This window comes from Ovis canadensis, chromosome 13, assembly GCF_042477335.2.
Source record: "Ovis canadensis isolate MfBH-ARS-UI-01 breed Bighorn chromosome 13, ARS-UI_OviCan_v2, whole genome shotgun sequence".
Taxonomy (NCBI): domain Eukaryota; kingdom Metazoa; phylum Chordata; class Mammalia; order Artiodactyla; family Bovidae; genus Ovis; species Ovis canadensis.
The window spans coordinates 19,093,391-19,119,710 of record NC_091257.1 but is presented as its reverse complement, the minus strand read 5'-3'; the positions used below and the strand labels follow the sequence as shown (position 1 = coordinate 19,119,710).

Sequence of the window (26,320 nt, the reverse complement as noted above, 5' to 3'; positions counted from 1 at the left end):
TCTACCGGTCGCTCCAAGGCGGCCTTGGATTTGACAAGGTGTCCAGGGTTGGTGCCAGCAGGTTTAAGAAAATAAACACAGGACCGGGCTGGGTGCTGACTTGGGGCCTGGCTTCCTTCTCGCAGCCCTGCCCTGAGCTCTGGACACCTGAGTTTGGAGCTGTTTTTGTATTTGTCTCTGACTAGATGATGAGTGACCTCAGGGCAGGGACCACTGCCTCTTTCTGGGGCTCTTTCGGCCCCGGGTGAGTCTAGGCACTCTTTAAGGAACTTGACTTGGTTGGAAAAAAACCCTCAGTCCATCTGTCTGTAAACTGGGGTGAATGATTTTCCCATCTGTCGTCTGGGCAAAGGTGAAAGTTCAAATACATCAAGTTCGTGGTATTGCTGTTTAAACACCAGCTTAAGAGGCAACAAAGTTTTCAACTTAAAAAAACACCCAGAATTACTCTTTGGTTTCCAGTGGAGAGTTTGGGAGTAGACACAGCTTTTCTAAAGCAAAATACACAACTCTAAAACCAGAAAAGAAAGGTTGTTAACCTTGACCTGGGATAAGGAAATTTCTTGGAGAGTAACCTGTAAGAGAGGGGCCTCTTTCTATTACATATAAAGAGCTTTTGCAAACCAGTATTACCAACAGCAATAGAAGATTTGGTGAAGGAGAGAAACAGGCTTGCAGTTCAGGGGAACAGATACACATGGTTTTGTCAAAAGGGTCCTCACCATCACTTAAATACCCGTTAAGTGAGAAGGTCCAGTAACACAGTGTTGGCATTGCTGTTGGGAAAGTTTCCTCTGCTGGTGGGAGAGCAGGACAGGGCTTCGTTTCTGGTGGTTGGAGTTTTCTGGGTGGAAGTGGGTTGTTTATGTGTGTGTCTTTGACCTAGTACTTCCGTTTCTGGGATATTTCTTTCTTTTAGAACCACATGCAGGCATATATGTTCAAGGCTGTTCCTTGTGGCCTTACTTATTAACAAAAGGCCAAAAACAACCTCAATGCACATGTCAGAAGCGAGGTAAATAATTTCACTTTATTGAAATACTGGAAGTAAGAAGGTAAAGGCATGGTGGTTGCCTCTGGAGAGGGAGGTGAATGGCTCATTTTCTGCCCTTTTGTACGGTTTGAATTTTTTACCAGGTGCATGTTATGAAAAATCATCAGAATGGTTGGGGGAGGAATCTCCGATGTGAAGGTCACTGGGATTAATCCTTTTTTCCCCCCTCTAGAACCTGACAGCCTCATTGAAAAGGCTTCCTACTCAGGCATGATTAACCCTGGCCGGCAGTGGCAGACGCTGAAGCAGAACACAGGGGTTGCCCACTTTGAGTATCAGATCCGAGTAACCTGCGATGACTATTACTACGGCTTCGGCTGCAATAAGTTCTGCCGACCCAGAGACGACTTCTTTGGACACTATGCCTGCGACCAGAATGGGAACAAAACGTGCATGGAAGGCTGGATGGGCCCAGAGTGCAACAAAGGTGTGTGAGTATGCTCGACGGCTGTCGCTGTGAGGGCCACGCTCTCACCCGCCTCCAGTCAGCTGGCATCTCGGGCTGGGAGATGGGGGCTGCTTTCTAGGCCCCAAACACAAAGCTGCTGTCGGGACCCCCTCCCGCAGTGAGCCTTGCCCGCTAACCCCACACAGCGGCTCCACCTCTGGAGCACTGTCCTGGGCTAGGCGGATGCCACCTGACGCCCAGACCCTCCGGCTCAGCCTGTGAATGGCTGACACGGGTGTGTGCAGGCCACACCCCCGCAGCCTTGATTCAGGGCTGCAGTCCGCACTCCAGAGCTGCTCCTGGGATTGGACCAAGGCCAGGCTCCGGCTCATTCCAGTTCCGGCTCAGCCTCTTCTCCTCTGCTTGCTGCCCTCAGCGCCTTCTCTCTGCCCGACCCCACTTCTCAGGGTCCGTGCTTAAGGCCCCTGACCTCACACAGATGCTGGTTGAGACGGGGTTACCCAGCCAGTGTCTGAGAGCCTGTGAGAAACGACACCCTGGGCTCAAGGTGGCCTCCCGGCAGCCTTCACTGGGCATCTCTGGGGGCATGGCCTTGGGGGAGTGAGCGGTGAAGTGAATGTCCCCACAGTGGGATACACCTCTAGACGTCCCATCGACTGTCAGCCCCGACTGCTAGAATTCAGGGAGTTAGTACCAGTTCACAGATGTGCACAGAGTTGTCTGTGGGCTTCTCCTTTACAAAGGTTCTCATTCAGAGCAAATTGGTGGGTAATTCTAGTTAACCATGTAATAGGCTCTTACGAACATTAACGCGCTTTGCTTGGTTCATATAATTTGGTAAATTCCTTTAAGATAAACTCAATTTAAAAAATGAATTTTTGAACTGTGGCTGAAGGGCAGGGCAAAGAAGAATTTGCTGGTCTCTCGGGCAAAAATGCTTTCTTAAATAGAGACAGGAATTTGAAAAGGTAGCCTTTCTGGGATCCAAATGAAAGGACTGATAAACATATTTTAAATAGTTGGTGTCCTAGAAATCAGTAACAGTTACTTAAAACAATCTGCCCACTGTTTTTTAATGTCTGTTCAAAAATTTTTGTCTGTAAAGGAAGCAGAATTGCTTTGTAGGAATACTATGCAAAAAAAAGAAAAAGTACCACTAGATCCGGCTGGTGGATTAGCCTGCCAAGCAAGGTCGGCCTGGTCGGCTTTGTGAGTCCCGTGGGGTTTCTGAGACCCAGGTGTTTGGTCGGAGGGTTCTAGGAAGGCTGGAGGATGGAGGGTTCTAGGAAGGCTGGAGGATGGAGGAAGGAAGATGACCGGGGGAGGATTAGGCTTTCTGTTTGTTTCGGTGAGGATGGGAGCAGGGCAGGTATCCTTCAGAGGCACCCCTTCCCCTACCCACTTGCCTGCTTTTTGTCCGCAAATAGCGTCGCGTTTGAGGATCTGCTCGCGTGGCCTTGAAGTTTAAAGCTGGATTCGTTCTTGGGGCACCTCCCATCTTCCTCTCCTTATAGTGTGCTTGAAATGCGATCTCTTAAAACAGTGGATTTTGTCGGTCGAGGCCATTCCCGTGACTGTGGCCGTGTGAGAGACGGGCAGTGCTGACGCATCCTTCTTTGTTTTCCTTTTTTATCTTTTTTACAGCTATTTGCCGACAGGGCTGTAGCCCCAAGCATGGGTCTTGCAAACTCCCAGGCGATTGCAGGTAAACAACTTGACTTTTTTTCCCCCTAATAATTATCCCTTTAATGCAAAAAGAGGACTGACTCTACTGTGAATATGCCTATCTTTCATTGGAGGACAAGAAAACTTGACCCAAAAAAAATTCAAATAAGCACATCCGAAGCTTATTAAATTATACCAGCTGTCCACTGGAATGTACATGCTTCTCTCTTGGGGAAAAAAAAAACTTCTGGGCATAGCGAGTGACTTCATGTATTAACGGTTCTGTAAATTGATAACACGTTGTTATAATCTTCTCCTTCAAGTGCTAATGGACTGTCCAGGACTGGGTTGGTGCTGGGGGCTCTCTCCTCCCCCACCGCCGCGGTGTTCGGTCTCCCGGCCCTCCCCCACTTTTCCCATCAGTAGGGAAAGTGGAGCATTCTTTAGAATGGGATTAGCACGAGCTCCTGGCCCCTTCGCAGGCGGGAGCCGGCCGGTGCTGAGAGGTTAATGGCTGGGCTGGAATCTTGTCAGTTGAGCCTGATGAATGTAGACTTTTGCTGCCGACCTTTGAAGTCTGTTCTTTTATGGCCCGGGACAATGCAAGGAGCCAAACCTAGTCCTCCCCCCCGCCGCTTCCCGCTTACAGCTTTTGGAACTTCTTGAAATGTGCATCGCGCCCATCTGGGAAAGACTTGTCTCAGGAAGTGCTGTGGGTGTCTGTGGCATTTTGGCAGGAGCACCCGCTTTACTCCCCTCCCAAACCTGAAGGCTTAGCACATTTAACGTGACATTGCATGGGTCCTCCGGACCTGTTGTTTTCGCCCCCAGAGCCACTCCAGTTTGAGCCAAGGGCAGCTCACGAACCCATAGTCTAGAGCAGCGCCTCTCAAACTGCGCTCCCTGGGGCTCTTGTGAGGTCTCGATTCTGAGGCGGTGGTGGGGGTCGGGTAGGGGAGGCGGGGAGGTGGCCATGAGTCTCAGCAGTTGCAGCAAGCCTCCAGTGATGCCGCTGTTGCTGGAGGGACAAACCTCTGTGCTCAGTGTCATCCCTCTAATTAACCGGGGGTGTGTGGAAATGCAGGTTCCGGGGTGCCACGCTGCACCCAGATGATCCCACTTCCTCGGCTGGGCCCAGAGATCTGCATTTTGACCGGCCCACCTCAGCCACATGGTTTTGCTGCTCAGAAAGTCTAGAGGACCTCTGTGGTTGCCTGAACCTCGGGGTGCTCCCTGCTGCCTCTGCTCGCCACTGGGAGGACTGAGCTCTGAGGCTTGAGGCTGAAGTGTAGAGCTCAGGGCCACTGAGGTCAAATGGAGGAGGCTGCTCTGAGATATGTCTGTCCTTGCACTCCAGAGAGGCGGTTATGCTCCGGGAGGCCGAGGGGGTTTGGGGCGGACCCTACCAGTGGGGGCAGCTGGCACCGTCAGGGGAGCAGGCCCTGCTCCTGAAGGGTGCTCATGGGTTCAGAGCAGCCGAGCTCTCGGGCACCCGCCAGGCCTGCGTTGGACTCAGATGACTATCAGCCAGGGGCTGATTTCTGCTCCCGTCATCAGAATAAACACGCCACTGCCGGGGAGGCCCTCCCAGCCAGAACAACAGGCTTTGTCTCCAGAGCTGAGCCCTTCCTCTCTCAAAGTCTCCCTCCCACTCCTGCCTGGACACGCAGGCCCTTTCTGACTGAAGGTGTGACTTTCCCACACGGTATTTGCATAGCCTCCCACCCAGCTCCTTCCCTTTCCCTTGAAAGAAAAATGAAAACAGAACCTTCTCGAGGCCTGAGGAAGTTCTGGTCGGCCCTGCTGCTCACGTAGCTGGATGGCCCGCGACCTGTAAGTGGCCCTCTGGATGGTGGCCGAGAAGGGTGTGTTTTTGCTCTGTTTCCTCCACATGAGAGAACCTGCCTGCCTCTCTTGCTCCCCAGGCGACCTGGGTTCCTTTTCCTGGACGCACGGTCTTGCTTCATTGCGAGCCTGCCAATAATATCAAACTTAATTGTGAATCATCCTGTGAGGAAAGTCGCTTCAATTTCTCATGAGAACCTTAATCATATATTATTAAACTGGGATAACTTTGTGGATGCCTGTTTTAGGGTCAGTATTTTTATTTGTTTTCTTTTGAAGTCATCCGTGGCCTCTTGTGGTTCCTTTTTTATGCTTGGGGATCCAGTCTCTCATTAATTAAGAGCTGAGGGCAGGTCCTCAGCTGTCTCTTCTTGCATTTTGTTAAGCAAATTGAAGAGGTGTAGCAAACCCTCATTTGGGAGGGAATTGGGGAAAGACAGTGACAAGAATGCTATTTCCAAATCAACTCCCTCTTAATATCTACCTTCTAGGCTAAGAGTATCAAAAGCATCACCCTGAGCTCCCACCAACTTGAGGGTCCACTTTTAAAGAAATTGCTACCAAAGCATTGACTTTGTTCTTATTTTACTCCATTAAATAGTCATTTGTCATTTAGACTGAAGTTTCATTTCAAATCAACCGGAATCCTGTGTCTGATTTTTAAACCACACATCCTGGTGGTTCTCTGTACTGGGGCGTGGATGGCTTGCTCTTAGAAGTTAGGAAGTGGTTAGTCAGAATTCTCAGGGGCTAAGTTGACTCGCGGCCATGGGTGATTAGCTATTAGCTGGATCCCTATAATTTTCCCATGACGAAGGTTTTTAGCTTGCCTTCAGCTCTCTGGAAGCAGAAAGCCTTTGCATCTTGGGGTGCTTGTTTTCCCAAGTTCAGCTGAGTGGGAAGGGGGAGACAGTTCTGACACGGCTTTCGTGGGCCCACCGTGGAAATGCTTGCCTGTCACTCTCCCTTGCTCACCCCCCCCTTCACTCTGCCATGGGGGCCCCCTCCCCTCTGCTCCAACCTGTTTGCTGAAGCTGGATTTCTGAGAAGACACAGTTGCAGAGGGCTTGAAACCTGAGGGAAGAGTAGCTGAGCCCTGCCCCAGGTGAAGGTGTGTGCTTCTGGTTTTGTTTGAGGATCAAAGGCACTCTATGGCCTCCAAAGAGTCCGATTAGTGATGCGCTTATTTACAAAGGAAATGCACCTCCATTCCCCAATACTGGATAAACTGAGTTGACTTGGTTTTTGCAAAGTGAGAAATAACTGCTATAGAATAAAGAGCATAAGCAGCCACGATGATGGGTCATAGGTCACTCACAGAGCTGGCTCTGAGCACTGTCCGCTTTCCTCGCTGTCCCTGCAGACATGTGTCCAGAGATCCAACCCCATCTCTGCGAGGAAGGGTGCCCCCTCCCTCCGTGTCCCGTCTCAGGACGCCTCCTTGGGAGGCAGTTTCCTGCCACCCTTGACATCTTGATGCCTTGTTGTGTGCTGGGGTCATGACTTGCCCTGGGAGGGACTCCAGTGGAGCTGCGGTGTAAAACTCGCCACCTTTGCAGGACTTGTGCGTGGCTGCTGTCACTGGAGGGTGAGCCCTCTCCCCCGCCCCCAGGGCTTGATTGATTCCCCACTCTGGGCTCCTGTGGGAACCGAGAAGAGAGAGGGGCTTTGTGCAGGAAGGCCCTGGCACGGGCCTCTCCCTAGACAGCCTGCCTTTTGTCGGGAGTCACCTGGGCCTGGGAGGGGCCCTCGGTCCCACTGTGAAAATGTTTGTTTAGAGGGAACCGCTGGACGAACCTTGAGCGTCCACCAGGCGGTCACCAGAACTAGCGAGCCTGGGCTTCGAGCGCTTGTGTTTCCCGGCTGGGCTCTCCCCGCCAGCTCTGGAGGGTAAGGGCTGGCGTGCTGTGTGTCCCCAGGTGCCAATATGGCTGGCAGGGCCTGTACTGCGACAAGTGCATCCCGCACCCCGGCTGCGTCCACGGCACGTGTAACGAGCCCTGGCAGTGCCTCTGTGAGACCAACTGGGGCGGCCAGCTCTGCGACAAAGGTGCGTCCACGCAGGGGCTGGGTTTCCGCTTATTCCGAATCTGCTTGAACTTGCCTTTAACGCTGTGAGTTTGGGTTTTCTCTTGGTTTTAGTTTGTAAAGAGGAATGGGTCTTGGAACGCAGCAGGTGGGCAGTCTCTCTGATCTTTGAGAGACTTCTTTGGGGTCTTTTTGGCAGATCTCAACTACTGCGGGACCCACCAGCCGTGTCTCAATGGGGGAACTTGTAGCAACACAGGGCCTGACAAATACCAGTGTTCCTGCCCCGAAGGGTACTCCGGGCCCAACTGTGAAATCGGTAAGTGGTCTAGGCACAAAGAGAGCCCCTTTTCTACTTTTTGTCTGCTCAACTCAAATACACTTAGAGACTTGGAAAAGGTGAAACTCTCCTCCGGTGTTAAGACCTGTGCTCCCAGCAGCTCCGTGGCTCTCTGAAACCTCCCTCCAGTTGCTCAAGTGTTTTGGGTGTGGCTGATTGCATTGGGGTGGTGTGTGCAGGGCAGTGACCCATCTCCCAGTCGGAAGCTGGGAGAAAGGTGACCAGAGCTTAGCGAGAAAGATGACTTCCTTTTTCCCCAGACACAGCGAGGTTGGGTCCCACGCTTGCTTTCATTTCTATTTTTTTAAGTATTTATTTATTTTAAATTGATGATTGGTTTACAACATTGGTTTGATTTGTTGATCATACATCAACATGAATTAATATGCTGTACATGGGATTCCCTGGTGGCTCAGACAGTAAAGCGTCTGCCTGCAATGCGGGAGACCTGGGTTCGATCCCTGGGTCAGGAAGATCCCCTGGAGAAGGAAATGGCAACCCACTCCAGTATTCTTGCCTGGAGAATCCCATGGACGGAGGAGCCTGGTGGGCTGCAGTCCGTGGGTTCGCAGAGTCGGGCACGGCTGAGCGACTTCACTTTCACTTTTCTTTCACATATGTTAACACAGGTGTGCATATGTCCTCTGCCTCTTGAATCTCCCTCCCACCCATTTCCACCCCTCTAGGTTATTACAGAGCCCCAGCCTGATCCCTCTGAGTCATTCAGCAAATTCCTGTTGGCTGTCTGTTTACACGTTAGTGTATATGCATCATTTCTTGAACAAGCTCAAGCTGGTGGCCTGGGGGTGGGCTTTGGGTGGGGTGGGTGGGGGGCTCGTGTCCAGTAGCCTCTTGGTGGGCGTCCCATGCTGATGGCCCTCTGGTGTCCGCAGCGGAGCATGCCTGCCTCTCTGATCCCTGCCACAACAGAGGAAGCTGCAAGGAGACCTCCCTGGGGTTCGAGTGTGAGTGTTCTCCGGGCTGGACTGGCCCCACATGCTCCACGAGTAAGTCCGGGCTTTGACCCGTGTCCTTTCTCAGTGTGGGGGTGGGTGTGTGGTGCGGGCCGCGGATCACGGTGTCGAGATGCAGACTGTCGAGGCTCCGTGTCATCTCAGTGCCAGGTCTGTCTCCGTGGGAGGGGGCAGATGTGCTCCAAGGTCTGAGCTGAGCTTCCGGCCCTGCCCGGGGAAGTCCCCAGGCTCACCTGTCTGAGGCAGCCCCTTAAGTCAGCATGTGCAGCTCTGACGGCAAGAGGCTCCCTGGGAAAGTTGTTGCTCCCTTTGCAGGTGCCCCCTGGAGCCCCGCCTCCTCTGGGTTGGATCCTGGGGGCAGTGCTTCTCCTCAAAGCCCTGCAGACGCCACCTGTGGGGGAGGTTGTCACTACTGAAGTTCATCATGGGGACAAACATTTTCCAAGAGGGACCAGGGCTACCAAGCTACAGATGTGTGGGTCCTACCGTTTGCCTTGGAGGTGGGGAGTCTGTAGTCCTTAACAAGCCCCTGGATTCCTGGGGTGTCGCCAGGCCTGAAGTCCTCTGTCATCTACTCCTGAGAGCAGAAGGCGACACAGTTAAGGACACACCCCTCCAAAGGCCCTGGAGTCCAGTGCAGAAGTGGGAGGTTGGGTACCCCAGGCATGTTATTTTGGGAGAACTTTGTGAGCAGATAAGAATGTGATCTTTTTTACCAGTGAAGAAAGTTATTTATCCTTACCACTCCTTAGCTACCTCTGAGCTGCGATGAAACTTTTCTTTAGAAATAAAGGTGGGCAGAGATGCTGTCCCAAATTACCAAGGGCTGACGCCCAGGAATCCAGCTGGCTCTCCGCCTGCTTAGGTCGGGGATTAGATGAACTGGGCCAGTGGGGGATTTAAAGCTAAAATCGGGCCTTACCGTCATTGTGGCTGTGGCTTCAGGTGCCTGGCTCTTAAGTGAAGGTCCCTCATGTGAGGGGCGGTAAACTACCTGATTGTCAAGTGGACTGAGATTACGTTGCCAACCCTCTCCTCTCTCTGTCGAACAGACATTGATGACTGTTCTCCAAATAACTGTTCCCACGGGGGCACCTGCCAGGACTTGGTTAACGGATTTAAGTGCGTGTGCCCGCCCCAGTGGACTGGCAAAACGTGCCAGTTAGGTAAGAGAACTCCCGCACCAGGGTTAGCGTGAGTCCTCCAAGCTGTTAGGGAAGATGCATGTGACCGGCGCTGCCAGTTCACGCGCCGTCCCTCCCGAGAAGTCATTTATTATCAAGGGTCGCGCCAGCGAGCCTGGGAGAAATCACTCGTATGCAAATAGCCTGGCTTTTGGAGGCCCTGTGGGAAAGTCGTGGGATTCCTCGAACCATGTCAATCGTCTGTCCGAGAAGTGTTCAGCTGGGTTCCAAACGGGGATGATCTCATGAGGAATGAGCTGTCTGCATTCTTTCTGCCACTTTTAAATCCCAGCAACTAGGCTGCGCTGGGTTCTGCACAGAAGTGCCTGGTGCTTTGTGCCCTGTGGTTGGGGGCTGGCTGTTCACAGCAGCTGGGAAGTGATCAGTCAGCATGCCTTATTGGATCATGGCTAGGAGGATTCAGATGTTCCAGATAGTATCTCTTATTTATCAAGCTTATTGAAATGTCTCACTTCAGACAACCTATTGGTGGCTTCTTTTGTGGGTGTGGGAGGGTTGGGGTTGGGGGTAGAACCCCATTTCTCACTGTTCATCCTCTTTCTTTCAGATGCAAATGAATGCGAGGCCAAACCTTGTGTAAATGCCAGATCCTGCAAGAATCTGATTGCCAGCTACTACTGCGATTGCCTCCCAGGCTGGATGGGTCAAAACTGTGACATAAGTGAGTGATGTTCTCAGCACTTGGACTTTCATGACGCCAGGGTGTTGACGCTGTTGGCCAGCTACCTATAGTTAGGCTCCAGGTTTAAGACTTGAGGAGCAGAAGGAAAACCTTATAAAAGGAATGTTTTTGGAGAGGGAGTGATCGGTGAAAACATACTTGTTATCAGGCTCATTAGCGGGTAAAACGGCCGTACACTGATAAGGTGGTTAAAACAATGATGTGAAGTTACAGTAGCTCAGTCTGGAAGAATTAGGGAGTGTTCCCACCCAGTAATAACCTTATCTCATGGGAAGCACACAGGAAATCTGATTGGAGGTTTTTAATCTGTCCTGAGAGGAGAAGGCTTTTCAATTAAGCCCAGTTTCAATGTAAATTGCCCCTCTGACGTGATGGCTTGTTTATTTTTTAGATATTAATGACTGCGTTGGCCAGTGTCAGAATGATGCCTCCTGTCGGGTATGTAAACCTTTGCTTCAGTCAAAACCTTACTGATTGACAACAAGCCTAAAGATTGATGGGACCCCTGGAAAGCTCTGTCCCTGGGGGATTTTAAACTGCAGATGAAAAGTGAGGCTCTGGATGCTTCACCCGGGCTCATGTTACCCCAGCCTCCCTCCCGGGAATCATCTTGACGACATGCACATAGAAAGTCCTCTCTCACGTTTGGAGAGGCGTGGCCTCTCTCTCAGTGAATCAGCTGAACAAAAACAGTCACGCTGAACCACCGAAGCCCTGTGTTTGTGCAGCACCTAGAAAAAAATGCATGTGTTTCTCCCCCTCCTTCTCCTCCTCCAGGATTTGGTTAACGGTTATCGCTGTATCTGTCCACCTGGCTATGCAGGTGATCACTGTGAGACAGACATCGATGAGTGTGCCAGCAACCCCTGTCTCAACGGGGGTCACTGTCAGAATGAAATCAACAGATTCCAGTGTCTGTGTCCCACTGGTTTCTCTGGAAACCTCTGTCAGGTGAGCTAGGCTGGAGCGCGAATGGCCAGGTTTTCACAGATGTCTCCTCCTCTGCCTCCATCTTCCGACTGTCTGGAGTCTCCTCTTGACTAGGATCTCTGCGAGATAAGCCGTGAAAGGAGACTGATGAGTGATTGTCTTCCGGGTGTCTGTTGATTTCTTTATTTTTCACTGGAGGATAATTGCTGTGCGATGTTGTGTCTTCCGTGCAACAGCGTGAATCAGCCATAAGCACACGTGTCCTCTCCCTCGTGAACCTCCCTCCCGGCCCCCCACCAGCCTGTCAGTTTCTTTTTGTCAGTTTCATCCCAGACCCAGCGCTCTCCCACTCTGCCCTGCTTTTTCAAATGCTTACCTGGACAGTGTCTAGGACACAGCTATGAATACTGCTGCGTGTCCTCCTGACGGAAGCAGTTGAAAGGGTCACATTCTGGGGGCTGCTGCCCCAGAGGAGTCATAATCAACACCTTTGTTTTACTTTGTTCCCTGCCTGATCCCTGGTCCCACAGCTGGACATCGACTATTGTGAGCCCAATCCCTGCCAAAACGGCGCCCAGTGCTACAACCGTGCCAGTGACTATTTCTGCAAGTGTCCTGAGGACTATGAAGGCAAGAACTGCTCCCACCTTAAAGACCACTGCCGCACCACCCCCTGCGAAGGTAGCGCCCGCCCCGCTGAACGCTGGCTCCTCTGCGAAGCTCCTCCTCCTCTCTGGCCATTTGTCACTGCCCTGGGACACTCGAGGCGGGTGTAGATTGATAGCCCCTTTGGAGGGAAGCCAGAACACGTGGAAACAATCTACCCAGGCCGCCAGTGGAGGGGCCATGCCTGCAAGTAGCCTGGGGAGAGAAGGAAATTCATTTAGCATCCCATCCTGGGACGGGCTGGTCTGCAAGCAGAGACTTTCCCTGGGGCACCCACTTCAGCAAAGCCTTCTGCCTTGGTGGTCTCTGTACCAGCACATACCAAAGCCTCAGGCCACGTGTGGTTCAGGGCATTTAGAGAGCGATCGGGGCAAGTAGAAACCCTGATTTACCTAACCTTAATTCACTTACATGTATCTAGCGCCTGTGGCTGTGTGAGGTGGCTCAGCCCATAGGTTCTGTAAGTCCGTCCTGCAGCCGTGCGTGCCCCTGAGTGGAGGGGAAAGCCGTTCCTCCTCGTCAGTCAGCTTCCAGCAGAGCTGGCGGATGTAGCAGGAAGGGTGGACAGGGCCTGCATGCATGAGCTGCTCGGCTCCACAGGGAGAAAATGCCTCAAAAAGAAAAAAACTACTCTCCTGTGCGTGGAGTGTTGGCTTTACCTGTCACAGCGTATGCAGCACATGGCCATCTTGGCCCCCGAGGTGCCTTGTGGCACTTGCCTCTGGGAGAGCAGGCGGCCTGGGTCCTGGGTTCGGGGACGCGGGTCCCTGGCGGGGCGCTGAGCCCGGGCCTGTCTTGCAGTGATTGACAGCTGCACCGTGGCTATGGCCTCCAATGACACGCCGGAAGGGGTGCGCTACATTTCCTCCAATGTCTGCGGCCCCCACGGGAAGTGCAAGAGTCAGTCGGGAGGCAAGTTCACCTGTGACTGTAACAAAGGCTTCACCGGAACGTACTGCCATGAAAGTAAGACCGCGTGGCGTCAGGGCCGGGGGCGAGCACCCACCCTGCCTGGCCTAGCCGTGGGGGTGGGGGTGGGGTCTGGATCCTTGTAGGCGAGACCAGCCCAGGGGTGCCGTCCAGGATCCAAGACCGAGGTGGTGCTTACCTGAGATCACTGATGCCCCTGGGGTGTCTAGCACATCTGTTTCAGAAGGTTCTGAAACCTTCGTAGGTAGGGTGGTCCTCCTTCCCCAGCCGTTTCCTCCTGACTCTCACTGAGGAGCTTCGTGTGAGGATGTCCAATAGAATGGACAGGTTGCCCTTTGGAGGCCCCTGCTTCCCCAGCTGCCTGTCAGGTTCCAGGACGGTCCTGATGGAGTTCAGTGTGGTGGTGCCGGGTGGCTCTTCTCGGGAGGAGCTGGAAACGCCTGGGAGAGTGCTGGTGGTGGCATCGCTCGGCCTGCATTCACCCGGGTTCTATGTCCCCTCCTTCCGCAGACATTAACGACTGTGAGAGCAACCCCTGTAGAAACGGCGGCACCTGCATCGATGGCGTCAACTCCTACGCGTGCATCTGCAGCGGCGGCTGGGAGGGCGCCCACTGCGAGACCAGTGCGTCGGGCTCCCTGGGGATGGCAGCGCTGGGGGTGGGGGGCAGAGGCAGCCCAGCAGGCCTTTCCTTTTAGTGAGAATGTCTGGAAGCAAGGCCCCAGCAACTCCTGCCCTGGGACGGGAGAGCCTGTGTGCTGTTAGCATTCGGTGGTGCTCATGCCCGCCCGCGGGAGGGAGCTTCTGTGGAGATGCTTTGAGAATTAGCCCCTGGAATTAGCATGCTTGACATCCTGGCTTACAAAGAAAGGGGTCATCTTTTCCGCCCATCCTGAGTTTAACTTCCATGACTTGTCCCGGGCTCCTTTATTCCTGGGAAAGGCTGCCCCTGCTTAAGTCCCGGCTTGGCTGTGCTGGTGTTTGAACTGGGAGTGGAAAATGGGATGAAGGTGGAGAGACACGCCTCTTACATGTTGTGGGGCGTTGAAAGGCCTGGGAGTGTCTTCAGCTGGGTGTCTGCTCTCACTGCAGACATTAACGACTGCAGCCAGAACCCCTGCCACAACGGAGGCTCCTGTCGCGACTTGGTCAGTGACTTTTACTGCGACTGTAAAAACGGGTGGAAAGGCAAGACGTGCCACTCACGTAAGTGGGGGCCGGCGGGGACCCTGGCCTGTGTCGGGGGCAGGGAGGGCGGCCGGGACTCACGCCGATCTCCGCGTGCAGGTGACAGCCAGTGTGATGAGGCCACATGCAATAACGGTGGCACCTGCTATGATGAAGGGGACGCTTTCAAGTGCATGTGCCCGGGAGGCTGGGAAGGCACGACCTGCAACATAGGTATGTTCCGCCCCCGCGGGTGCGGTGCGCGCAGGGCATCCGAGTGCCTGGGACCGCCCTCCAGGGCCTGTGTTTTGTCCCTCCCGAGGTCTCTGGAGCCTCAGGGAGCGTGGTCTTGTCTGCTCTTGTCTCACAGCCCGGAACAGCAGTTGCCTGCCCAGCCCCTGCCACAATGGGGGCACCTGTGTGGTCAACGGCGAGTCCTTCACGTGTGTCTGCAAGGAAGGCTGGGAGGGGCCCATCTGCACGCAGAGTAAGTGTCCCCCCGACCCCGAGCTCTGCAAGGGCCCGTCCTGACCCCTGGGGCTGGCGATGGAAACCAGAAGCAGAGCTGTGTGATGGCTCCGTGCACAGCACCTGGGCCTGTTCTAAGGCCTTGATGGGAGGCAGCCCTGCCCTGGGCATGAGAAAGTCACCCACGAGATAAGTGGACACAGATGGCGGCTTGCTTTCTGGCTCTGGTCTGACCAAGAGCCATTCTCACAGCCCCCTTCCCGGGGCCTCTTCCTGTGTATGAGTGTCCCATGGTGACTGCAGCAAAGTGTGATGTGGGCCTGGTTCCAATTGAGCAGGGGTCTTAAGCTCCTCCTGCTGGCGTTAATGACAGCCTTATCATTTGGGTATTGTGGAAATCACGGGTGCTTTCACTTAGGGCTAAGAAGGCTTCGCTATTAAGTTTTTGAATTTTTTTTTTTTTTTTGCTTTGCAGACACCAATGACTGCAGTCCTCATCCCTGGTAAGCATAGAGCCTTGTTATGCAGGCACTTGTTGGCTGTGACAGGTGTGGGCCTCTCCTGGGCCTCCTGTGTAAAATCCAGCTTCTGATTCAGGAGGGCTGGGGGTTGCTGCAGATTCCTTCTTTCTGACAAGCTCCCAGGCAGTGCCAGTCTGGGCCACACTTCAGTCAGATGGTATCTGCGTTTAGAGCAGTGATGCTCAGACTTGGCTGTACACAGGAATCACTGGGGAGGGTTTAGTGCCTGGGACGCAACTGGAGCTCCTGCAACCAGGAATTGTCAATTGGACACTCTGGGGGTGGGACGCAGGCACTGGTGCCTGTGGGCAGGGCTGAGAGCTGCCCATCATAACGGGCGTGGGGCCACCCTTGGCGGGGGGAGTGGCAGACAGGGCGGTGGTAACCAAGTGGCCTTTGTTTTCGTAGTTATAACAGTGGCACATGCGTGGATGGTGAGAACTGGTACCGCTGTGAATGCGCCCCCGGCTTCGCTGGGCCCGACTGCAGAATAAGTAAGGACCACCTCTGACTGGTATCTCCCCAACCCTTAGTCTAAGAGTTTTCCTCTCTAAAACAGTTATGGCCATGGTTCTAAGTAGCCTTGACAATTAGTCTCCTGCTTCCAGCTGGGAGTAAGATGCCCCTGGCTGGATTCTCCCTCCCACGTGCCTCCTGGACTTTCCCTGGGGCGCACAGCCCCCCTCACTCCTGGGGAGAGAGCCTCAGCCACAGCATCTGATGGTTAATTTACTCTGAGGCTCTAAGGAAAGTGTGCTGCTCCTGTGGTAGCATGAAGCGATGGGCAAGGATGCATCGCCCCAGACCTCAGCCACGGGAAGGGCTGAGGCTGTGGTTTCCAAGGCTTGATCAGGCCCCACTGAAATGATTCAAACAAAATGAGGTCAGGAAATCCAGTTTTTTTAGGAAGTTTAAAGTTTATTCTGAGCCTTTTCCCTACTTTTTTACATGCCCTTTCTTTTGCCAAAAAAAAAAGTGATCAGTTATGCTTCTTTGTGTATGTTCTTATCCCTCAATAATAATTTAAACTTTTAAACTGGTCCTCCTTGAGGTCCTCAAGTCTGGATCTTCAAGAACTACTGGGTGGGGGGGAAAAAAAAGTGAAAGTGAAGTCACTCAGTTGTGACCAACTCTTTGTGACCCCAATGGACTGTAGCCCACCAGGCCCCTCCATCCATGGGATTCTCCAGGCAGAAATACTGGAGTGGGTTGCCATTGCCTTCTCCAGGGGGTCTTCCCGACCCAGGAATCAAACCTGCATCTCTAGCACTGCAGGCAGACTCTACCGTCTGAGCCACCAGGGGCCCCACTGGGTGGGGGCTTTGTGTCTATTTCATGTTTCTGAATCAAGGATTGGCAGATTATGGCCTGGGGGCCGAATCTGGCCCACTGCCTGTTTTTGTAAATAAAGTTTTATTGACCCACAGCCACAGTCTTGTTTATGTACTGTCAAGGGTTGTTTTCATACTGCAAGAGTTGAGCAGTTGTAACAGAGACCACATGGCCTGCAAAGCCTAAGATATGCTTTCTGGCTGACCCTTTATCAAGATCTTTGCTGGCCTCTGTTCTCTAAATTACACTATCAGAAAAGGAACATTTAATTAAAAATTGCTTTTTCCCCAAATGAGAAATTCTCAGCTGTTAGAAGTCAGGCTCGTGGTGACCCTTGGGAGGCCATGACCGGACACTTAGGCAGTACTGATGGTCATTTCTTCATTTGGGTGCTGGTCACATGATGAAAATGTACTCAGCCTATACTTAGACCTACAGATCTTGTCTGTGTGTTTTATCAGAAGAGCATTGGTGCCTCCCATTGGAGCCTAAACTTGAACTCCATTTCTCCTAGACATCAACGAATGCCAGTCTTCACCTTGTGCTTTTGGGGCGACCTGTGTGGATGAGATCAATGGTTACCGCTGTATCTGCCCCCCAGGGCACAGTGGTGCCAAATGCCAGGAAGGTATGTGGGCCAGGTCCTGCTGCCGTGGGTCCCCTGGGCTGAGTGGGCATTGCAGCCACCTTTTCAACTGTTCATGTGTGGACATTGTGCTCAGGGAGAGAATACAGAGGGCACGTCTGCTGGAGACACCCAGGACCGGGAAACCGGAAGGTCCTTTGAAAGCAGAGTCACTGTTCGTTTTAGCCAGCTCTTGTCACCATTATGCTCTGTAATAACCCTCCCCAACCTCTGTGCCTACAGCAGGCAGTTGTGATGTTAGTGGGTACACAGGGCAAGCAGAGTGATGGATGCCTCGCGCTGGGCACCTAGTTCTGTTCTGTGTGCCACCCCACCCTTTTTGGACCGGCACTGTACCCAGGGCGTGTCCTTTTCCTGGCAGACGGCGGGCTTTCAAGGGGCCAAGCTCACTCCCAGGGGGAGACTCCGCTCACTTCTGTCCCTGGACGCTGCACTGATCATAGCTGGTCGCGTGGCCAGGTGCAGGGCCCGCTGAGGGGGGAAGAATGCTTGCCCGCTGAGAGCAGCTGCGCTGTCACAGGGCAAAGGGCGACAGGCCTCAGCATCTCCCGCTGGGCAGGGAGTGAAGAGTCGGGAGGATGGTCCACAGAAAGGGCAGCTCCTGCCACTCACGGGTCCCCACCTCAGTTTCAGGGAGGTCGTGCGTCACCATGGGGAGCGTGATACCCGACGGGGCCAGGTGGGACGCTGACTGCAATGCCTGCCAGTGCCTGGACGGGAGGGTCGCCTGCTCCAAGGTAGGCACGGCCTGGCCGCCCTCATCCTGGGGCCGCGCAGACCGCCGCCGGACACCTCCTGAGCTGCGCTCTGTCTGTCCCTGCAGGTGTGGTGTGGCCCCCGCCCTTGCTCACTGCACAGAGGGCACAGTGAGTGCCCCAGTGGGCAGAGCTGCGTGCCCATCCTAGACACCCAGTGCTTCGTGCACCCCTGCACCGGGGTGGGTGAGTGCCGGTCCTCAAGCCTCCAGCCCGTGAAGACCAGGTGCGAATCTGACCCCTACTACCAGGACAACTGTGCCAACATCACGCTCACCTTCAACAAGGAGATGATGTCGCCGGTATGGAACACTTCTGGCTGGCTCTGGAGAGGTGGGGTGTGTCCGCTTGCCCTAAAGCAGAGACATCACGAGCTCCATCTCTTCCTTAGCCTGGATTCTTGTCCTTCACCAAAGCTCAGCTTGCGCGCAGCCTCCCTTTCAAGTAAACAGCAGTCTTTTTTCGTTCCGCTCCCTTACACACGTGTGGATTTTAAAATATCATTCTAGGGTCTCACCACGGAGCACATTTGCAGTGAACTGCGGAATTTGAACATCTTGAAGAACGTCTCTGCCGAATACTCGCTTTACGTAGCTTGCGAGCCTTCCCCTGCTGCCAACAATGAAATGCATGTAGCCATTGTGAGTATGAGCCCTTTCACGCCTAGTCGTTTCACTGGGAGTGGCCCAGAGAGCTCACTTAGCTAGTATCCAGATGAGCAGACACGTGGAAGGAGAGCTTGATGCACATGTGCATTAGGAGCTCAGTTGTGTCCAACTCTTTGCAACCCCATGGACCATAGCGTGCCAGGCTCCTCTGTCCATAGGATTCCCTAGGCAGGAATAATGGAGTGGGTGGCCATTCCCTTCTCCAGGAGATCTTCCCAGCCCAGAAATCCCCAGCTGGGTCCTCCCCCACTGTAGACAGATTCTTTCTTGTCTGAGCCGCCAGGGAATGGCATACATGTATGGTCAAATAATTTTGAGTAAAAGTGACTGGTGAGCATCCCTGACCCCTGTGTCTGATGCTTCCTTTTTCAGTCTGCTGAAGACATCCGGGATGATGGAAACCCTATCAAGGAGATCACCGACAAAATCATAAATCTCGTCAGTAAACGAGATGGGAACAGCTCGCTGATTGCTGCCGTTTCGGAAGTCAGAGTTCAGAGGCGTCCTCTGAAGAGCAAAACAGGTAGGTGGTGGGGTCAGGGTCCCTTTCTGAGAGGACCGTCCTGTCCAGCTCATCCATAAGACCAGCACAACCTGCATCCAGGGAAACCCCAGGCGGGAAGTTAGCTGCTGATTCCCTGTTCAAGGATCCCCATTTTTAACTAGCAAGAAGACAGAGGCCGGCTGACATGACAGGATCCCACGGCTGTGGGCAGAGGTGGCCTGACTTGTCCCTTGCCTGCGGGCTGCCTCTGGCTGCAGGCACCGCCTGGGCAGAGTGTTGCCGTACCCTGAGTACGCATCTTCGTGGAGCCTGCTTGTGCTCCGGGGTTGGGGAACAGTCCATCCTAAGAGCGGCTTTGATGAATGGCTCAGTGGCCCTGCAGGGCAGCGGGAGTGCCCCGGGGATCCCTGGAGCATCACTGTGCTATAGCTGGCACGGGACCCCCAGGGGCGTTGGAGCCATGCGTCCCAGGGCCTTCTTTCTGATGATTCTGAGAACCACTCATCTCATGAGCTGTCTCAGTAGCCAGACGCCCCTCCCCACACAGAAGTGTGCACGCGTACGGGCTGCCGTTTTCCCTGGTCTCTCCGGGGAGGCCGGCAGGGTCTCTGAGGACGCCCGGAGGGACGATGCGGGTGGGGAAGGGGCTGGGGCCGCGGTGTGGTTCACCGGGCTCCCCGCCGCCGCCCTGCCGTGCAGATTTCCTGGTGCCGCTGCTGAGCTCTGTGCTGACCGTGGCCTGGGTCTGCTGCCTGGTGACCGCCTTCTACTGGTGCGTGCGCAAGCGCCGGAAGCCGGGCAGCCACGCGCGGGCCGCTTCCGAGGATAACACCACCAACAACGTGCGCGAGCAGCTGAACCAGATTAAGAACCCCATCGAGAAGCACGGGGCCAACACGGTCCCCGTCAAGGACTACGAGAGCAAGAACTCCAAAATGTCCAAAATAAGGACACACAACTCGGAGGTGGAGGAGGACGACATGGACAAACACCAGCAGAAGGCGCGCTTCGCCAAGCAGGCCACGTACACGCTGGTCGACCGAGAGGAGAAGCCCCCCCATGGCACGCCGGCCAAACACCCCAACTGGACAAACAAACAGGACAACAGAGACCTGGAGAGCGCGCAGAGCCTGAACCGCATGGAGTACATCGTATAGCAGACGGGCGGGCGCCGTCCGAGGGCTCCCGGGCTCCCGCTCCTGCGGCTGCCCTGTCTGTCGTGTTCCGGCCCCACGCTGTCCTGGATGTAGAGTCCCGTGCTAATTTAAGTTCTGACAAGCTGGCTTACACTGGCAATGGTAGTTTCTGTGGTTGGCTGGGTGGCACTGCACCGCGCAGCTATGCAAACACCGGGCCCCCCGCCCCTGCCTGCCCGCACCTCCGGATCAGGCTCCCAGGAGTACGCCCAGCTTCCATTTCTGCCAGATGTCCCGATGGTGATGCAGTCTTAGGATCATAGTTTTTATTTATATTTATTGACTCTTGAGTTGTTTTTGTATATTGGTTTTATGATGACGTCCAAGTAGTTCTGTATTTGAAAAGTGCCTTTGCAGCTCAGAACCACAGCAACTATCACAAATGAGTTTATTATTTATTTTTTTTATTGTATTTTGTTGTTGTTGGGGGAGGGGGGACTTTGATGTCAGCAGTTGCTGGTAAAATGAAGAATTTAAAGAGGAAAAATGTGTCAAAAGTAGAATTTTGTATAGTTATGTAAATAATTCTTTTTTTTATTAATCACTGTGTATATTTGATTTATTAACTTAATAATCAAGAGCCTTAAGACATCATTCCTTTTTATTTATATGTACGTGTTTAGAATTGAAGGTTTTTGATAGCGTTGTAAGCGTATGGCTTTATTTTTTTGAACCTATTTTCTTATTACGTGTTGCCTATAAGCCAAAATTAAGGTGTTTGAAAATAGTTTAAGACAATAGGGTGGCCTTTTGTGCCTGGAATACTGGTGGAATTTTTTTTTTTCGTACGACGTCAGATATTTAAAACCCCGACTGAGAGGCAGTTTGAGAATTAGTCTAGAACAGGTGTTTTTTGGTTTTTTTTTTTTAAAGACTTGAAGAGAGACAGGCAGATGATCTGCTGCCTAGCAGTTTAAGGGAACAAGGTGAGCTATGACTAAACATAGCCAAAACATGAGTGGTTGAAGATCAGTAAACATATCAAATTAATTGTGTGAAGTTGGAAGCACACCAATCTTATTTTGTAAATTCTGATTTCTTTTCACCATTCGTTATGTAAGGCTGATTTGATTTTTTTATCTACTGCATTTAGGGAGTATTCTAATAAGCTAGTTGAATACTTGAACCGTAAAATGTCCAGTAAGATCACTGTTTAGATTTGCCATAGAGTCCACTGCCTGCCTTAAGTGAGGAAATCAAAATGCTATGATGAAGTTTAAGTTCAAAAAGGCTTATTCAAAACTGATTCTGTTAGTTCACCATTGAGACCATGAAGATCCTTTGTATTGTCCTCTTAGTGTTATACGAACATAAACATGCATCTTTGTGTTGTTCCTGGCAATACATTTTGAAAAGTCATATTTATTAAATTTTTTGTACGAAAACATGGACCAGTGTGGCCTCTTCTGAGCTTACGTAGTTTTGCCCAGCTGTGCCTCTGCCGCTGGCCTGGGTCTGTCTGGTGACCGGGATGCGAGAAGCAGGCTGTACTCCTCGGGGACCCAGAGCAGGGATGGCAAGCCTTTTCAGCCATCACCTTCATCTTAAGTTCTTGAAACCCCTCCCAGAGAGGCTGCTGTGAAGCTGGAGCTGTGAGAGCCCCATCTTCGGGGTCTTGATGCCCTTGTTATTCGACAGCGAGTGTGAATACTGCTTGAATAAACACCACTGGATTAATGGCCTGCAGTGTGGATGTGAATTGTTTTGAGCAACTTTGGGGCGATGCCCACCTCAGTCAGAGGGTTTTAAATAGCTTGGAATCGGTGCTGAGGGATTAGGAGGGAGGCAGGATGCTTTCTCTTCCTCTCTGGCTACTTGGATGAATAGGACTGTCCTGGCGTCCCTGTGGACCACACCCTCGAGGCTTCTGTGCATGCTCCTGCCTCCAGGCTGGCTTCCAGGAGGGGGTGATGCCAGGCCCTGGGGGTGAGGGCCCATCTCACCGCTCATCACCTTGCTCCCGGTGGTGAGCCGGCACCAGCTTCCCTCTCAGCCCTGGGAGCTGGCACTGGGCTGTCCCGCTGGTGATGGGCAGGAGAGCCATGGGCAACAGGCGTGCCCACGTGGTGTCGGGGTGTGTGGGGGGGCTTTGCTTCCGGCACCTCTGCGTGGAGGGTGAGCCGCCAGTGACGGGCTTGTGGACAGCTTCCAGCAGCTTCAGGGAGCTGCCAGGAGCGCCCTCCTCTACGCAGGAAGCCCCAGCTTGCCCTCCTCCCAGCCGTGGCTCTCCGGTTGTGCACCCCATCCAGTCTTCGTGGTGCACATCCAACTGGCGCACCAGGCTAAGGGGAGGAAAAGCCGTGCGGATGTTGATCTTGCTTCATTCTTGGGACCCTTCTCTTTCTACCAGGTTAGGAGCTATGTCCCAGCGGGTGTCGTGGTTAAGAACGGATGGCAGGTTGAGGCATCCTGTTCTTTGTGCATGGTCGGGGGCGGGGACAGAATTCTGGCTCACCAGGGAGGCGGCACCAAGGACAAGCGCCGAGACGAGCCTGGTTCCTGATGGCTCCTCATCCCAGTGTGGCTCTCTGGGGTGGGGTGGTCCCCGTGACGGCTCCCCGTCCTGGCATGGCTCTTTGCGGGGTGGGGTCAGAGGGAGGAGCAGACCGACCAGCAGGACCAAATCTGAATTCCAACACTACCTTGCTCTGGTGGTTTGTAAACTTGGATTCTGCAGGACCCCCAAAGTCCCTGGGTAGTTGCCAGATGCTTGTGTGCCAAGAAAAAAGTTTGATGACCTTTGCGATCCTTTGTTCTAAGAGACCAGTGATCTTGAGATTGTTATTTCAAGGAGCCATCTACGCAGGACGTGCTGGGTGGCGGAAAGGAGGAGACAGGCTCATCTGGACACAGTTCGAAGCCAGGACCTTGGTGGTTAAGGGTGGTTGTCACCTTTCTTCAGACAGCAGGCATCCTGCACTCGAGTCCTGGTTGTCCTAGAGGCAGGAAAGTGCAAGAGAAGAGCCCCAGAACCTTTCCCCACCCCCCGCTCCCGGAAAGCTCTGTGCCTCCTATAATCAGGCCCTGGAAGATGAAGAATTTTCCAATCAAAAACGTGATGAACTAGAATTCCAACATTAGTACATATATACCATGAAACTCCAGGAAAACAGCAGCTCACAGCTGGTTGCTTTAGGATGGGAAACTGTCCTAGGATTCTAGATGTATATACACAGTGTAGACTTAGAACAGAAAAGGGAGTATATAGCTTGACTAAAAGTCAGGTGAGACTGGATGATGAGCAGAGAAGCAGAACTTGCAAAGGTGTTTCTCTTAAATGCAGAATCCCAGGCCTGGCCCCTGACTTGCAAGCTGGGCCTGGGAACCTATAGTTTTCAAGAAGCTGTCCCCTCCTCCCCCTCAACCTCCTCAGCTTAGGTATGGCAGACTTTGAAAACAGCTTCACCAAAGTAGTCAAGCTCTTCCGTTAATTACAAGGTTTTTCCTCCTTGTTAAACTGAATTAAGCAGTCTGGAAGCCAGTTTGTTGCTCAATTGCCACCTGACATCATTTTTAAGTAAATCAATTACACTACCCCTTGAGCAAGTTGTGGTGTAAGCGCTTCATTTTATTGGCTGATCTGAGGGGTCAGTGAGTCAAAGTTAACTTATTTGGTAATCTTTCTTAGGTGGCAAAGAGCCCAAGGAATAAGCCTGTGGGTTTGCCACATTTCCGAACAGCATACACCTGTCGACCCTAAAGTGAGCAAGTGTGTGTGGTGAACAACCAGTTGCTTTTAAAGAAAAAATACAAAACTCCTATTGGCCTGCAGAGGTTTGCAGCTCAGGCTGAGCGAGGTTCTAGCACTTCCGCTTCCATGGAGGCTTGCTTTCTTGCCTCTGCTGGGAATGAGGAGCAGGAGTCAGAGGTTCCGGCGCTGGGAAGACACACCAGCGCTGGGTTATGGGAAGCCTCCTCCTGCTAATGTGTATTTATACTTTGTAAGCTCTGATTCATCTGAGCCTTGAAACAGAAATCTGCTTCCTGAGGTTCTGTTTTTAAATAGATAGTTTGCAAAAACAACAATTATTTTTCTTAACATTTTTTTTCCATCCCACAAGCAGCTAAACATCCCGACTCAGGCTATGTCAGGCTCCAACTATGCCAACAGACAGCTTGGTTATCAGAAGTAGAAGGGTGCCCCAGGGCAGTGCTGTGGGGTTCTGGCCCCAGAAGTCTTAAAAACAGAGTTCAGAAACCATCAGGGCAATCATGTTGTGCCACTTTATGTCCATGAGATATTCCTGGGTCTATTAAGAATAAAGCACTTCCCCTTGTGAACAACTAACTGCCTTGCAGTGGTGGTTAATGGCAAGTGGGGGTGATGGTTGCAGGGCTCGGGTGCCGCCGCCTGGCACAGAAGGGCCTGCACACAGCGTGGCAACCTCTTGAGATGGTGTCACAAGGGTGTGGCTCCCCCGCTTTGGACAGAAATTCTACCTGTGTTACTTGCTCTTGCATGCCAGGCACAGCCTCCTGGCTTAGACTGTGTTTCTTTCAAGTCCTGGGCAGCTTTTACAAGCCTTAAATTATGTATCATGATGCATAGGTCCAGTAGTAACCTGTGATAGGCAAGTTGGGGAAATTAACTTGGCGAGTAAAGGCTCTAAAGTCCAATAAGAACCTTGAATTGAGGCCTGCCCACTGCCCTACCGGGCCCCCCCACCCTCCACGCCTCCCCCGCCACTCTCCACATCAGGGCACCCAGGAGCTGAATTACCCAGAGGGCGAAAGCAGATGCCGGCAACAGCTTTTTTTTTAAAAGGGACCCTCTCCTGGCAGGGCCAGCGGGGCTCCTCCTCCATCCCAGGGGAACACGAGCTGGCAGCTGGCTTCCTAATGATAGATCCGCACCCAGACGGGTTGGCCCCAGCTCTGTTTTCCACCTGAAGAGGGAAAAGCTGCTTTACTTCAGCCTTTCTCAGAAAAGTGCAGCTGAAAAGCCTTCATGGGAGACTCACTGGATATTAGCGCAATCGGAGACCTTCCCAAGCAAAGGATCCGCCCTTCCTTACTTTCCCAGGTGGGAAAACTGGGACCTAGAGAGGATCAGGGACCCGTTCCAGGTCACACCGAGTCAGCAAGAATTAGGACTAGAATCTGGGGCTCCTGCCAGCTGGGTTGCTGTGTTTTCGGCGTCTTCTGGGGATTTGTCAGGTTTATCTCCAGAATCTGCCCTTAATGTGATTGTCAAAGATGCAGACTTGGGAAGTGAGCAGGGAACCAAAATGAAGGCACAGGATGCCACCACAAAGTCAGTGTGACCATCCGAGCTTTGCCTGCTCCAGACTCTGCCTAGAAACGGACAGCTTTACGACGCCACGAACAATGCACATTCCCCAAAGCAAAGGCAGACCTGGCCCCGCTCCTTTGGAGGCGAGTCCCTTGTTCTTGGCCAGTTTAGGATTTCCTTTTGAGTTTCTGCTTCACGGAATTAGAAAATGAATCGCAGGAAAAGAGGGTGAGAAAGGAAAGCAAGCGACAGCCGCCTACATCTTGCCCCGCCCTCAGCGTTGCACGCACAGGCGCACCTCACCGGGTTTTCAAGAGGGTCTATCGGTGGCAGCTGGGAGGGGCGGGCGGGGTCAGGTGACTGCCACTGCAGCAGGCCTGCTCTCACACCCCCTCCACCATGCTTGCCTCCAGGGCAGGCTATAGAGCAAACAGCACCCGAGCAGTTAAAGGACTAAGCTCCCAGGCGGCTGAACGTGATGCCATCCATGGCCAGGGCCAGCACAGACACATCCGGGGATTCCCGGAACCGCCCGTGGGCCACTGGTTTCCTCCACGTCTCCCCACCCGCCGAGGAGGGGCAGGAGCGCATCCCACGTCTTCAACCTGTTGCTCATGCTGGGGAGCCCAGAATTACGCGCTTTATGCTGAAGTTTCCTATGCGCCAAGGCACCCTCGAGGACCCATTTAGGAAAACTCCGTCCTGGAGACAGAAATGTACAACCCCCAAGTTCAGGACGATGACAGTCAGATATCCTCGGGGCCTCTCTGGCTTGGCAGGACGGTTTCTGGAAGTGTTTTTGAGAGAATCCAAGGCAGCACCAATCAGAAAGGAAGAGCACAAATGTGAAACAGCAACAGGTTTGCACAAAACTAAGGACGAAGTGGCCAAGACATAAAAGAAAAGGAGTATGGGGGTGGGGCGCTCAGCGAGGCCTCCCGCATCGCTCAGCTGCGTCCGTGGCTGGCATCTTTACGTTTGCTTACTGTGAGTTCTTGACCCAACATCGGTAAAAAAGCCTGAACAGAAGGCAAACTGATGCAGTTACTATGGAAAACAGTCTGGAGGTTCCTTAAACAACTGAAAACAGAGCTAACCATA

The 26,320-nt window shown here is 52.9% G+C and overlaps 1 protein-coding gene across 1 annotated transcript in view; it reads left to right on the top strand.

Annotated features, from left to right (window-relative positions):
- Positions 1–21,668, top strand: part of JAG1 (jagged canonical Notch ligand 1) — a 35,516-nt gene extending 13,848 nt beyond the window's left edge. Inside the window, exons 4-26 of the mRNA XM_069547091.1 lie at positions 1,227–1,481; positions 3,108–3,168; positions 6,893–7,023; positions 7,201–7,320; positions 8,235–8,348; positions 9,368–9,481; positions 10,068–10,181; positions 10,594–10,640; positions 10,980–11,153; positions 11,663–11,813; positions 12,600–12,764; positions 13,239–13,352; positions 13,821–13,934; positions 14,016–14,129; positions 14,266–14,382; positions 14,839–14,866; positions 15,293–15,378; positions 16,731–16,844; positions 17,490–17,599; positions 17,686–17,919; positions 18,127–18,258; positions 18,658–18,808; positions 19,490–21,668. Of these exons, the coding sequence (XP_069403192.1) occupies positions 1,227–1,481; positions 3,108–3,168; positions 6,893–7,023; positions 7,201–7,320; positions 8,235–8,348; positions 9,368–9,481; positions 10,068–10,181; positions 10,594–10,640; positions 10,980–11,153; positions 11,663–11,813; positions 12,600–12,764; positions 13,239–13,352; positions 13,821–13,934; positions 14,016–14,129; positions 14,266–14,382; positions 14,839–14,866; positions 15,293–15,378; positions 16,731–16,844; positions 17,490–17,599; positions 17,686–17,919; positions 18,127–18,258; positions 18,658–18,808; positions 19,490–19,947 (3,218 nt within the window). The 3' untranslated portion in view covers positions 19,948–21,668. The remainder of the gene's footprint in view (positions 1–1,226; positions 1,482–3,107; positions 3,169–6,892; positions 7,024–7,200; positions 7,321–8,234; positions 8,349–9,367; positions 9,482–10,067; positions 10,182–10,593; positions 10,641–10,979; positions 11,154–11,662; positions 11,814–12,599; positions 12,765–13,238; positions 13,353–13,820; positions 13,935–14,015; positions 14,130–14,265; positions 14,383–14,838; positions 14,867–15,292; positions 15,379–16,730; positions 16,845–17,489; positions 17,600–17,685; positions 17,920–18,126; positions 18,259–18,657; positions 18,809–19,489) is intronic.
- Positions 21,669–26,320: the final 4,652 nt, after the last annotated feature.